Below are 11,817 nucleotides of genomic sequence, written 5' to 3'. Positions count from 1 at the left end.
ACATGTCCCAACTTATCAGGAGTGTGGAGGGGGGGTGGTTAATCCAGGACGGTAGACACCACTGTTGAGACTTCTGGAGGTGTTGTGAGCCTAATTCAACAAAACACTAATGAAGGATGGTGCCTGCTTGATAAACCCAGTGAAATGCTCACAAGGCTCCACTGGTGATGTGTTTTTTTTCTGTTTTAGTTCTTTGGTTAGTCATTCAGGTTGGTCTTTGGTTAGTTATTTGGTTGGTTTTTGGTTAGTCATTAAGGCTTCTGGTAGCCTTTATGGATACCAGGTGCAGCATGCGATGCAGTTGCGACTGCAGCAGCCAATTGTGCATTGCATTGATGTTGCATCTTGTGTCATGCTGTGTAATGTCAAATTGGCTTAGTTGTTGATCGGAATTTAACACATTTAACAACAATAACAAAAAACATTCATAGGCTTACTAGTCATTTGAAGTGTTAAGGATCTTGGACACTGCATCAAAAAAAGAACCATGAACATGTAATTTAACAGCTTTGTAGTGCTTTAACATGCTACTAGATGCCTTAGTCTAGTAAACTCTCTGCTACCTTCATAATTAAACATAAACTATATCCACAGTTCTGTTAGGATCTTTTGGTTTTACAATATGCATATCCATAAATCTCACCAGCCAACAATAGCCAAAATCTATCATATTTAGAATAATAATAAAGACCGACAAAAAGTGTTGTTTTATTTTCCATATAGTTGTTTTTTTATTCTTTAAACCCCAAGTATTGAAATGCTTTTGGATATGTTCCACTCATCTTAAAATGTTACAATTTGTCAACTAAAAAACTATGGGCCAGTTGAAAACAGTTAATTTGAGACTGTCTTGCTGAAAGCACTTGTCTGTTTAGCCAAAGGAGAGTGCAGAGGGCGACAGTCTTTCTAAACAATGGACTGTAGTCTAACACCTCACCAGTGCTTCCAGAGTCCAAACATGTCTAGCTTTCTACAGCACTTTATCCATTCTATTAAATTATGTAACAGGTTTGTTTATAGTCTCTAAGGAACAGTCACTGATGCTAACATAGATTTTGTTCATGATGATACAGTATGATTAGGTCAGCTATATAAAATGTGCTTTAAAATGTGTCCTTGGCCCACTAGTGGTCTATGGGGACATTGGTGGTAGTCCCTGAATGCATCCCTATTTTTTATTCAGTGGTGGTCCTTAAGTTGTTTCCTTTGTCTGAATGATGGTCCCTGGGTCACAGTCAGTTGCTCTCCTGCTGTATGGAATACCACTGGTCTGTGTGACTGACCAGGAGAAGAGACAATATATATTTGGTAACACTTTACTTGACAGTATCGACATAAGAGAGACATGACACTGTCATGACACATGAACTCTAACCCTAAACCTAATCCTAATCTCTAACCCCAACCCTAACTCTAACCCTAACCTTAATCCTAACCCTAACTTGTTATGACAAAAACAGAATGACACTTAATAACTAGAAATGCAATTCCAAGGAATTACCAGTGCATGAAAATGCTAAAGTTGTGATGTAAAATATCATGTATAGTTAAAACAGATAATACAGAGATGGTTACTACGGTGATGCTAGGATAGACATGGTGGTTGCATAGCTTAATAAAAGTTGATAGTTTAAAAGTAGACTGTTTAAAAGCTGAATGTAGATAGTTTAAAAGTTTAATGATAGTTTAAAAGTAGACCGTTTAAAAGTTGAAGGTAAGTAGTTTAAAAGTTGTTGACAGACTAGAAGTTGAATGAATGTTGATATTCAAATAGTTTAATGGCTGTGTATAGGTAGATATTTGACGATAACTGAAAGTTGGAACGGCTCTAATGTTTGCTAGCAGTTATGCTAAGATTTTTAATTCTGCTAACCATGCTACTTAGCTAATGTTTTATAGCAGTGCTAGCAATGCTAACATGCTAACCATGTTAAACATGCTAACCATGTTACTTAGCTAACTTAGCTAATCATTTTTAGCAGTTTTGCTAAAAATGCTAACTAGCATGTTAACATGCTAGCATGCTAACTATGCTAACCATGTTACTTAGCTAACTTAGCTAATCATTTTTAGCAGTTTTGCTAACTATGCTAACTAGCATGCTAACATGCTAGGATGCTAACTATGCTAACCATGTTACTTAGCTAACCTAGCTAATCATTTTTAGCAGTTATTCTAAAAATGCTAACTAGCATGCTAACATGCTAGCATGCTAACTATGCTAACCATGTGACTTAGCTAACCTAGCTAATCATTTTTAGCAGTTTTGTTAAAAATGTTAACAATGCTAACATGCTAACTTTGTTAACCATGCTAACTAGCTACAGTGGGTAGGAGTCATAGTTGATGAAAAGTGTTGACATAGTTGATGACAAGTTAAAAGTTGTTGATAGACAGCTAGTGAATGTATATAGTTTAAAAGTTTAAAAGTTGAATGTAGATAGTTTAAAAGTTGTTGATAGACAGCTAGTTTAATAGATAGATAGTTTAATGATAGTTTAAAAGTAGACCGTTTAAAAGTTGAATGTAAAAAGTTCAGTAGTTTAATGGGTTACATTGTTTAACAGTGGATTATTGTAGTGAGGACTTTTATTTTGAAACAGTTTTGGGCAGAGGAAACAGTTGAATAGGATGTGTAGTCTTAATTGACCCAGATTGTATGCTTAAAGCCTGAGGCTGCAGGTGGCCTGAACACCTGCCATAGGATTCTAATTGCTTAATGGCCGTATTATGATGTCATAATCGGCAATGTTAAGTCTATGGGGATTTTTAAAAAGTTTTTCTTTAATAGTTTAAAAAGTATAAAAGTTTCAAAGTTGAAAAGTCATACCAACCCGATCTGTTTGAAGACCTACGTTACAAAGTTTGAACGAAGTTTCTAAGTTAAACTGTTCAAGAGAAATTGCGTACGGAAATAGTGGTAAGCGGAATAATAATAATAAGAAGTTGTTGAAGTTGCCTAGGAAGAACAGTACAGTGCATTTTCATGCACTGTAATAATAATACGCTTTATTTGTATAGCACCTTTCATACACAGAATGCAGCTCAAAGTGCTTTACATTTGAAGCATGTAACACAATAATAGTCAGTCAGTCATTATCAATCACTAATGACAGAAGCGTTATGTCATAAACGTTTATGACTTGTTTATGGCACGTTCAGTGTCATGTCACTCTTATGTCGGTACTGTCAAGTAAAGTGTAACCATATATTTTTATGTTGGCTCAGCTCCACCAGTCTTTAATCTTCTGTCTCTGGTGAATTAAAGTAGCCTGGAAAAATCCAAACTCATTCAGTCTGGTGACTCATGATTGGGATTCGTTTTCAACACTTGCATCGCGATGGGCATTAAGAAATCATTGGTCCAGCCTTACCAATAACATTGATCAGAGATCCTAATCCAAGCGTGCTCAGATGACGTGATAGACCAGGCGCTGTTGCTCACCTGTCCATCATCGTAAAGCCTGATTTGATTGGTCCGCCCGATTTAGGGCGAGCATACTTGCCCCACAATGGAGCAATGCCAGACCGAACTTCCCGTGGGGCGGGACTAAGTTCGGAATGGCACCCAGGCTAGTACTTTTCAGTAAAACATAAAGCCTATTACATGGTTAGTGCTGTAATACAGAGTAAAAAAGAATGAGCTGCCTGAATACTATTTTAAACAGTTTTTCACCAGTCCCGCCCCTCTCCATTCATTCTGCTGCACACACTTGATATAACTGTGGTGCCTGTCTCTACGGCCGTTTCCTGATTGGTTGTTTCTGAAGTGGTGATTATACAGTACATCCCAGGGGATTTTACTTTTCCCAGAGCTTCTATTTTAGTCACTGGCGTCAAGAATCTAAAGACATCTACCATAAATGTTCTAAAAATGCATGCGTTATCTCCTGGAGTGGAGACAACTGAACATTTTTCAAGGAGAAAAGGTTAAACTTTTTAAGTTCTACTCATGGACCACTCTTGTAGGTCTACAGCATGGTCACTTTTTTGTGATTAGATTCCCTGGCATAGTGATGTGTAATTAAATTATTTGAAAGAAACTCTTCCATGTGTGGGGCCCTCACTGGAGTAGTTGCGTTCACCGCCTTTGTGTAAATAAGTAGAGAATAATGTGTATATACTAGGCCCATCTCCTGGGTTTCTATTCTGAGAAAAGAATGTTTTTTTTTTTTCCTCGGCCGAGAGACTAAACAAAATGTTCCAACCCAAGTGAAGCATTACATGAACAGGGTGCTTTCATGACATCCGACAGAGACTGTAGGCTACATGAGCTGGATGTAATTTCAGGACATGGTTCAGGCGCTATCATATACATGTGATGCCATGGCGATCTCCAGTAGTGGCACTTCAGAAGAGAAATGTATGCCTTGTTGTTGTCTGAGATGTAGTAAGGGGCATTCGAGGAAAGCGGTGGTGGGCAACCGGCAATGCAATGTTATGCAATTCAGCAGTTGGAGCTGTTTGTAGAATTATACTGTGAAGCCTGCTCGCTTTTTTGGCAGGGCACATTTTCTAAGAGCTAAAAATAAAATATGCGCAGCTGTAATGGTCATCAGTGTGAAAGTGTACAAGTGAATATGATAAAAGAACCAAGTGGCTTCCCATGACCTTCTCTTGGGTTTGACCTTCTGACCTGTTAGCCATGTCATATCCCCATGGAACTGGCCTGGACGTGGAGACACACACACACGTAATCAGCATGGTGCATCATTGCTTGGTTACATATGCTATTGGTCAGAACAGAATTCCGCTGAGACAATTTCCCACACTTGACTACACTCACACAAACTTTTCCGCATCACACAGGAAATGCTGCTTAGCTGGCATTGCAGGCAAGCTCAGGGAGATTTTATGGCATTATATCATCAGCGGGCTTTACAGTATAACAGTTCTTCTATTCACCAACCTCTAAACATTCTAAAAGAACTCATTAATGTTGGAACGTTTAATCTGTCCCCTTTATACGTTATGAGTCCTTATTGTGGGCCCATGTGTAATGAGTTAAACACATTGATCATCCAGCAGTCTGTCCAGTCATATTAGCCTATCAGTTGTAAAGAATTATGTTTTTTTTTATTTTTAGAATTGAGCATTGAATGATATACTGAACTATTGATCTCTGGACACCTAGAAAGTGTTTTAGGCAGCTCAGATTTGTTGACCTCGAGTGAAAACAGTTTGTTAAATGCCTCATTTATTGCAGTAGGCTAAGCTGGAAGAACATAGAGAAAATTCCTCAGAGCCCTGTTCCTTCTCAGGACTGTCACAGATAGAAGATTAGACAAGAGGGGCGACTGCAGTGGGCACGACTCTGGACATCAGTTATAGCCAGCTGTTTATAGCAGGTTTGGGGATGTCAGTTTCTGTACGCACTTTGTATTACTTAAAAACTTCGACAAAATGCATCAACATAGTGTTTTACATGAAAATCAGTCGCCATCTCGAGTAATTAAAGAACGGATGAGGAGTCAGGACAATCTACTGATGAATGCTGATTTTGGTGAGGAAAATTATTGCTGCTATCATGGACTTCAGCAAACGTAAGTAACTCAACAGTCACACAGCCTATAGCCTATTTCTTCATAAATTGATTAGGCTATGAAAACTTGATAGTTCGGCTGCTCTGTTGCTGCCGTTCACTTTGTCCGTTAGCATAACAAACCAGCTTTTACTTGTAGCCTAATAGTTTAGAAACTTTGTTATTTAAGTAACACGAAAAAGAATTGCCTACTGAGTAAACAATGTAAGTTAGCCTGTGAATTTAGGCTACATTGTTTACAATGTTCTCCGCATTATTATGACGTTTGATCGCAGCTGAAGAAAGACAAAACAATAAGCCAACTACGTTTGAGTGATGAGAAGGTTGTTTGGTTCGATTTTAAAATTGTCCGAACTAGCAGGAATGTTATTATTGAACATTTACCATAAAATAAATTTCCATTCGAATTATAGGCTAATATTCATGGGTTTCATCAGGTCCCTTTCTACAGGTGTATTAATCAAGCACCATGCAGTCTGCATTCATAATCTAGGTGCTTGATTTTATACACCTGTGGATTTAATACACATGGGCCTGATGAAACCCATGAATATATTATGTAGATTTTTGACCATGAGAATGATGCTGATGCTGATGAAAGATGACTGAGATATTCCCTGTGCACTGCTTAGAGCACTGTGCCTTAGGTTAATAAATAAACATCTCTCTATTTGAGAGAGAAATGAATATTTAAGAATGTAATGATGATATAGCCTAATAAACATTGACATAACATAATTTCAGGCTGAACAACAGTGACAGTCAGATTTTGGCTTGGCAGAATCTGGCAAAGAGTAGAAGACAGGCGGTGCGGGGGGCAGCCTACATGTTTAATCCAGAACCGTATAGCCTTACTGCAGTGGAAGAGCGTTTCCTCGATGCAGCTGAATATGGAAACATCCCAGTGGTACGCAGAATGTTGGAGGAGATGCCTGATCTTAATGTGAACAGTGTGGACTACATGGGCCAGAATGCACTGCAGCTGGCTGTGGCCAATGAGCACCTGGAGGTCACAGAGCTGCTGCTGAAGAAACACAATCTTGCTCGAATTGGCGATGCCCTATTGCTGGCCATAAGCAAAGGTTACATCAGGATTGTGGAGGCCATTTTGAACCACCCAGCCTTTTCTGATGGTCACAGACTGACTGTAAGCCCCAGTCAGGTTGCAATGCTGGACGACTTCTTTGCCTATGACGAGGATGGCACACGCTTCTCCCATGACATCACTCCAATTATCCTCGCTGCCCACTGCCACGAGTATGAGATAGTACACACACTCCTAAGGAAGGGGGCCCGCATTGAGCAACCTCACGACTACTTCTGTGACTGCGACACCTGTAACTACCACCAGAAGTATGACTCCTTCAGTCACTCCCGCTCACGCATTAACGCCTATAAAGGCCTGGCCAGCCCTGCTTACCTCTCTCTGTCCAATGAGGACCCGGTATTGGCAGCTCTGGAGCTCAGCAATGAACTTGCCACCTTGGCCAACATTGAGAAAGAGTTCAAGGTAAAATGCATAAAACACCAATTGATATCAATGCCATCCCACAATTTGTGTATTTACAGTCAATTGGAAACAACACAATGTTTTCACCTAATGTATGACCACTATATTTTTGTTTAAACTTTATGACATGTCATATTTTTTGATGTCACATGTTTTTGGTAAGCATCGACATCCCACTGTCTGTTATCATAATATTGATCATTATTCTCTCTCAGAATGATTACACAAGATTATCTATTCAGTGCAAAGACTTTGTTGTGGGGCTCCTTGACTTGTGCCGGAGCACTGAGGAAGTGGAGGCCATTTTGAATGGAGAAGTTGATGAAAGTGATGAGGTACCTGGGCGACCAAGCCTCATCAGACTAAAACTGGCATTAAAATATGAACTGAAAAAGGTAAATGACCTTGTTTAGACATCACACTGAAGAGTTTGAAAAAACTGAATTCAGGGAAATTCCATTATTCAATAAAAACAATCATGGTCATCTTACCTCCTCTGTCGTTATAGTTTGTCGCCCATCCAAACTGTCAGCAGCAGCTCCTATCCATCTGGTATGAGAATGTCTCTGGACTTAGGCAGCAGACAACAGCAATTATGGTATTGGTTGTTCTAGCTGTTGCAATTGGTCTGCCAGCCCTGGCCATGGTGTATTGGATCGTACCATGCAGTAAGGTCTTAGCATTTTGTTATATTCCCTTTATCTGATTTTTTACAGAATGTTTTTATTCTTTGAGTTTGTTTAAGTGTTCAGATAAGGATCAAGAGAAGTCTGTCTACTGATAGTATAAACATGTGACTCTCATAAAAGTTCAAAGTAACTTTACTGCCCACTATTTACATTTTTCTGTCTATGGTGGCAGCTGAAACTTTTATTACTCTTTAAAATAAGAACTTTGGTCTGACTGTTTTTTCAACAGTTGGGGAGGATTATGCGTGGTCCTTTTCTGAAATTTGTAGCTCATGCAGCATCCTTTACAACGTTCCTCGGCCTTCTTGTGCTAAATGCAGCAGACCGCTTTGATGGGACGAAACTCTTGCCAAACATGACGATCCATGATCGCCCCACCCAGTTGTTTCGAATGAAAACAACCCCTTTCACTTGGATGGAAATACTTATCATTTCCTGGGTCGTAGGTCAGTTTTAGTAGAGGTGTATCTCATAATAGCATGTTCAACTCTTTATTATCACATTAGGATAAAAAAAAAACTGTGTCAATGTTTCAAGGTTCTAAATTGGATTGGGACATGTTCTTTTCAGGAATGATCTGGGCTGAGTGCAAAGAGATTTGGTCTCAGGGACCCAGAGAGTATCTATTTGAGCCATGGAACATGTTGGATTTTGGAATGCTGGCCATCTTTGTGGCATCATTTATTGCACGCTTCATGGCATTCTGGCACGCATACTCGGCACAGAGCTACGTTGATATCCACTACAACCATTACTCTGATTTGACTAATGTAACTCTGCCTGCAGAGATCGAATATTTCCAACTGGGTGAGTATGTAAATAGGCCAAAGGACTCTGAATTGGAAAAAATATTTTTAAGATTATTCAGGTTGTGTCTTGTGGATTATATGATTATATGCATTTACATGTGAGTGCTGAGTTTGTATGGGTCCTGGAACACTGTAATTTCCCTTTGGGGATGAATAAAGTAGATCTATCTATCTATCTATCTATCTATCTATCTATCTATCTATCTAAAATCAGTTCCTTTTAATTGTCGTTATCCTGCAGTATATTCTATCTAACATATTCTAATTTCTTTTGTTTCTCATGGCAGCTCGCATTGACTGGTTACCCTCCGACCCTCAGATCGTCTCCGAGGCACTGTATGCCATTGCAGTGGTTCTGAGTTTCTCAAGAATCGCTTACATCCTCCCAGCCAATGAGAGCTTTGGACCTCTGCAGATCTCCTTAGGAAGAACAGTGAAAGACATCTTCAAGTTCATGGTGATATTCATTCTAGTATTCTTAGCATTCATGATTGGCATGTTCAATCTCTACTCGTATTACCTTGGAGCCAAACAAAATGAAGCCTTCACTACGTGAGTACAAACAACTTTCTTTGAGAGCTAATAGTAATTAGATTGTGCTTTAAAATTTGTTAATTTTGTATGATACCCCTGGCACCAAAGTCTAAATTGAATTGTTCAGCCTGTCTTTACATGTACTGCTTGTGCAGATACAGTGAAGATATGGCCCTTAGTTTTCTGTGTGGCTAGTCAAGTCTGACAACATAAATAAGTTTTGAACCACTGGACAACCCTTGAAAATAATAATAATAAAAAAGCATGTTGTATTTCAGCGTTGTCTGTTACATAGCAGCAAAAAAATAGAAATATTCCTTTTGTCTTGCAGTGTGGAGGAAAGCTTTAAAACCTTATTTTGGGCAATATTTGGACTATCAGAAGTCAAGTCTGTCATTGTCAACAATGGGCATAAGTTTATTGAGAACACTGGCTATGTTCTCTATGGAGTATACAACGTCACCATGGTGATAGTTTTACTCAACATGCTCATTGCAATGATCAACAGTTCATATCAAGAAATTGCGGTAAGATTCCTATATACATAATTTTATTTAGTTGTTTGTTTGTGGTTCTTAGCTTTTGTCCAAAGCAATTTACAATGACATCAATGAATAATACATTTTAAAAGTAACAGTTTACAGTAAGTCATATAGCCTGAATAAAAAAATTATAGACAAAATTTTAAAAGAATAATAGCAATATCCATAAAAAATATACAAACCACAAATTAATTAATTAAGGAGAAAAGATGAGTTTAGACACTTTTTTTTGAAGATCCCAAAACCATCACTAGAATAAAGAGCAGTTGGTAAATTATTCCACTAATGAGGAATCACAGAAAAAAAGTCTTGATTGTGACCTGTTGATGGAAGGCGAACATCCAAGTCAAGTTGTTTAATGTCAATGTAGAACAACAAGAAAGTACTGCATTTATTCCTGTGTTCAGTACAAGTCCTAGAAGGAAAGTTACAATGTAAGTAGCTTGCAAAAACTTATATATGAAATGTGAGTTTTAAATGACCTATGAGCAACTCCAGTATTGTAATAAGCTGCTGTGATAGTGTCTGTCTTGACTCACTGTCTTAGCTGCGCTGTGGGGTTTTAGCTAGCAATATATCTATCATCTCCTGTTGTATAAAGGTGGTAGTATTGTTTTAAGAGCACATTCTAATGCCTTTACTCATCATTCTGCTCCTGATACAGGATGATGCAGATGTGGAGTGGAAGTTTGCCCGTGCCAAACTTTGGTTTACCTACTTTGAGACGGGCAGAACTCTTCCAGTTCCTTTTAACCTGGTGCCAAGCCCAAAGTCTGTGGTCACGCTGTTCACGGGGATAAAGACACTACTGCTTGCCTTGATTCACAGGCAATGGACCATGGAGAAGGCTGAAACGGAGCTGAATGAGGTTGGTGTTTAGATCAGACATTTTATACATTAGAAGTTCATTTCCGGTTTGTTTAGCCACATGCATAAGAAATGTGCTCTTCTTGCAGCTAAGTGAAAGAAGCAAACCCCCTAGAGATCCAAGCCCACAGCGTCCAAGCCGATATCAGGTATTTTTGCAAATAGACATACACTGCTGATTGCATTCTGTAAGAACAATTAGCTGAATAGCTGAATTTACTTGAATTTAGAGGAACTGAATTTAGTATTGAGTCTTGATACAGTAACTTAGAAGTGAACAGTTTAATGAGTAATGAGATAAAAGAGAAGCAATGAGCAATTTTTAATCAAGTACTTTCTTTGACTTCCCCAACACTGTTTTTGAATGACAAAATGTTATTCTCTTATTGCAGAAGATCATGAAGCGCCTGATCAAGCGTTATATTATCAAAGCACAATGCGATAAAGAGAGTGATGAAGTCAATGAAGGTAAAGGTGGCTTCCTAAGGAATCTTGGTGCTCTACTTTTGAATGTAAAAGATTGTATGAGTGAAGCAAGTAGTATCCTGATCTCGAATACATTTCCAAAGGTTTCACACCACCGTTTAGAGATATTACAGTATGTAAACCTTGAGAGAGTGTGACAGGTTACCTCCCCCATTCATTTCAATGTCCAAAGCTATGATGCAGCCACTTCAACTATGATGCAGCCACTTCAACCCAGGAGGTCCTAAAATGACCTACCACATCCTGCTTCCTAGAGCTCAGTTTTGGCACAAGAACTATGAATAGCCATTCAAAAAATACCACGTGACCAATGACCACAGTAACCAAAACCCTGCTCCTGCTCCTATGCAAATACATGTTCATGAATGAAACCAAGTTCTTGGCACCAAAACAATGTTAACTGGCTGAAGCCCTCTAAAATCTGACGTCTTGTTACACGTGACCTCTGTTGTAATGCTTGGTTTGAGAAGCTAATATTTTATTGGTCTGTTCCAGGGGAGCTGAAGGAAATCAAACAGGACATTTCTAGCTTGCGTTTTGAGTTGCTGGAGGAGAAATCTCACAATTTGGAGGACCTTGCGAAGCTTATCAGGCGTCTGGAAGACAAATTGTGATGTCTACATATGAACTGTTATGACTTTGTGTACAACAGCCAACTCCTGGAAATGTGGCGTGGTGTGGCGCAAGGACAAGTCGTCCCCTTAGAATTATAAGGTTCTATCTGACATTTTTGTCAAAATTGAGTTATTGACATATTCTTATTCTGTGACACCTTAAGAAGATGAGGTGAGGTGTTTCTTGTAGTTGTATGCATTTTTGGACATTATATTTGAAGAGG

The 11,817-nt window shown here is 38.8% G+C and overlaps 1 protein-coding gene across 1 annotated transcript; it reads left to right on the top strand.

Annotated features, from left to right (window-relative positions):
• Window positions 1-5,303: 5,303 nt before the first annotated feature.
• trpc6a (transient receptor potential cation channel, subfamily C, member 6a) lies at window positions 5,304-11,667 on the top strand. Its single transcript, XM_076273513.1, has 12 exons — window positions 5,304-5,543; window positions 6,287-7,052; window positions 7,268-7,447; window positions 7,561-7,725; window positions 7,971-8,187; window positions 8,312-8,548; window positions 8,838-9,102; window positions 9,416-9,611; window positions 10,291-10,494; window positions 10,583-10,642; window positions 10,886-10,961; window positions 11,475-11,667. The coding sequence occupies exons 1-12, from the start codon at window positions 5,404-5,406 to the stop codon at window positions 11,591-11,593; spliced, it is 2,625 nt and encodes an 874-aa protein (XP_076129628.1). The 5' UTR covers window positions 5,304-5,403; the 3' UTR covers window positions 11,594-11,667.
• The last annotated feature ends 150 nt before the right edge of the window (window positions 11,668-11,817 follow it).

Source organism: Alosa pseudoharengus, unplaced genomic scaffold (assembly GCF_046254945.1).
Source record: "Alosa pseudoharengus isolate Yale_2024_CS ecotype anadromous, Long Island Sound unplaced genomic scaffold, YU_APseudo_1.1 YU_APseudo_1.1_scf_8, whole genome shotgun sequence".
In the NCBI taxonomy this organism is placed as follows: Eukaryota; Metazoa; Chordata; class Actinopteri; order Clupeiformes; family Clupeidae; genus Alosa; species Alosa pseudoharengus.
The sequence above is the reverse complement of the archived record's forward strand: the minus strand, read 5'-3'. Positions and strand labels throughout refer to the sequence as shown.

What these genes read in the sequence shown, in the direction of transcription:
- trpc6a (XM_076273513.1), top strand. Translation starts at nt 5,404, where the DNA reads ATGCATCAACATAGTGTTTTACATGAAAATCAGTCGCCATCTCGAGTA. An exon ending in TAAAATATGAACTGAAAAAG is followed by an intron (nt 7,448 to 7,560) that starts GTAAATGACCTT and finishes CTGTCGTTATAG; the next exon opens with TTTGTCGCCCATCCAAACTG. An exon ending in CTGAAACGGAGCTGAATGAG is followed by an intron (nt 10,495 to 10,582) that starts GTTGGTGTTTAG and finishes CTCTTCTTGCAG; the next exon opens with CTAAGTGAAAGAAGCAAACC.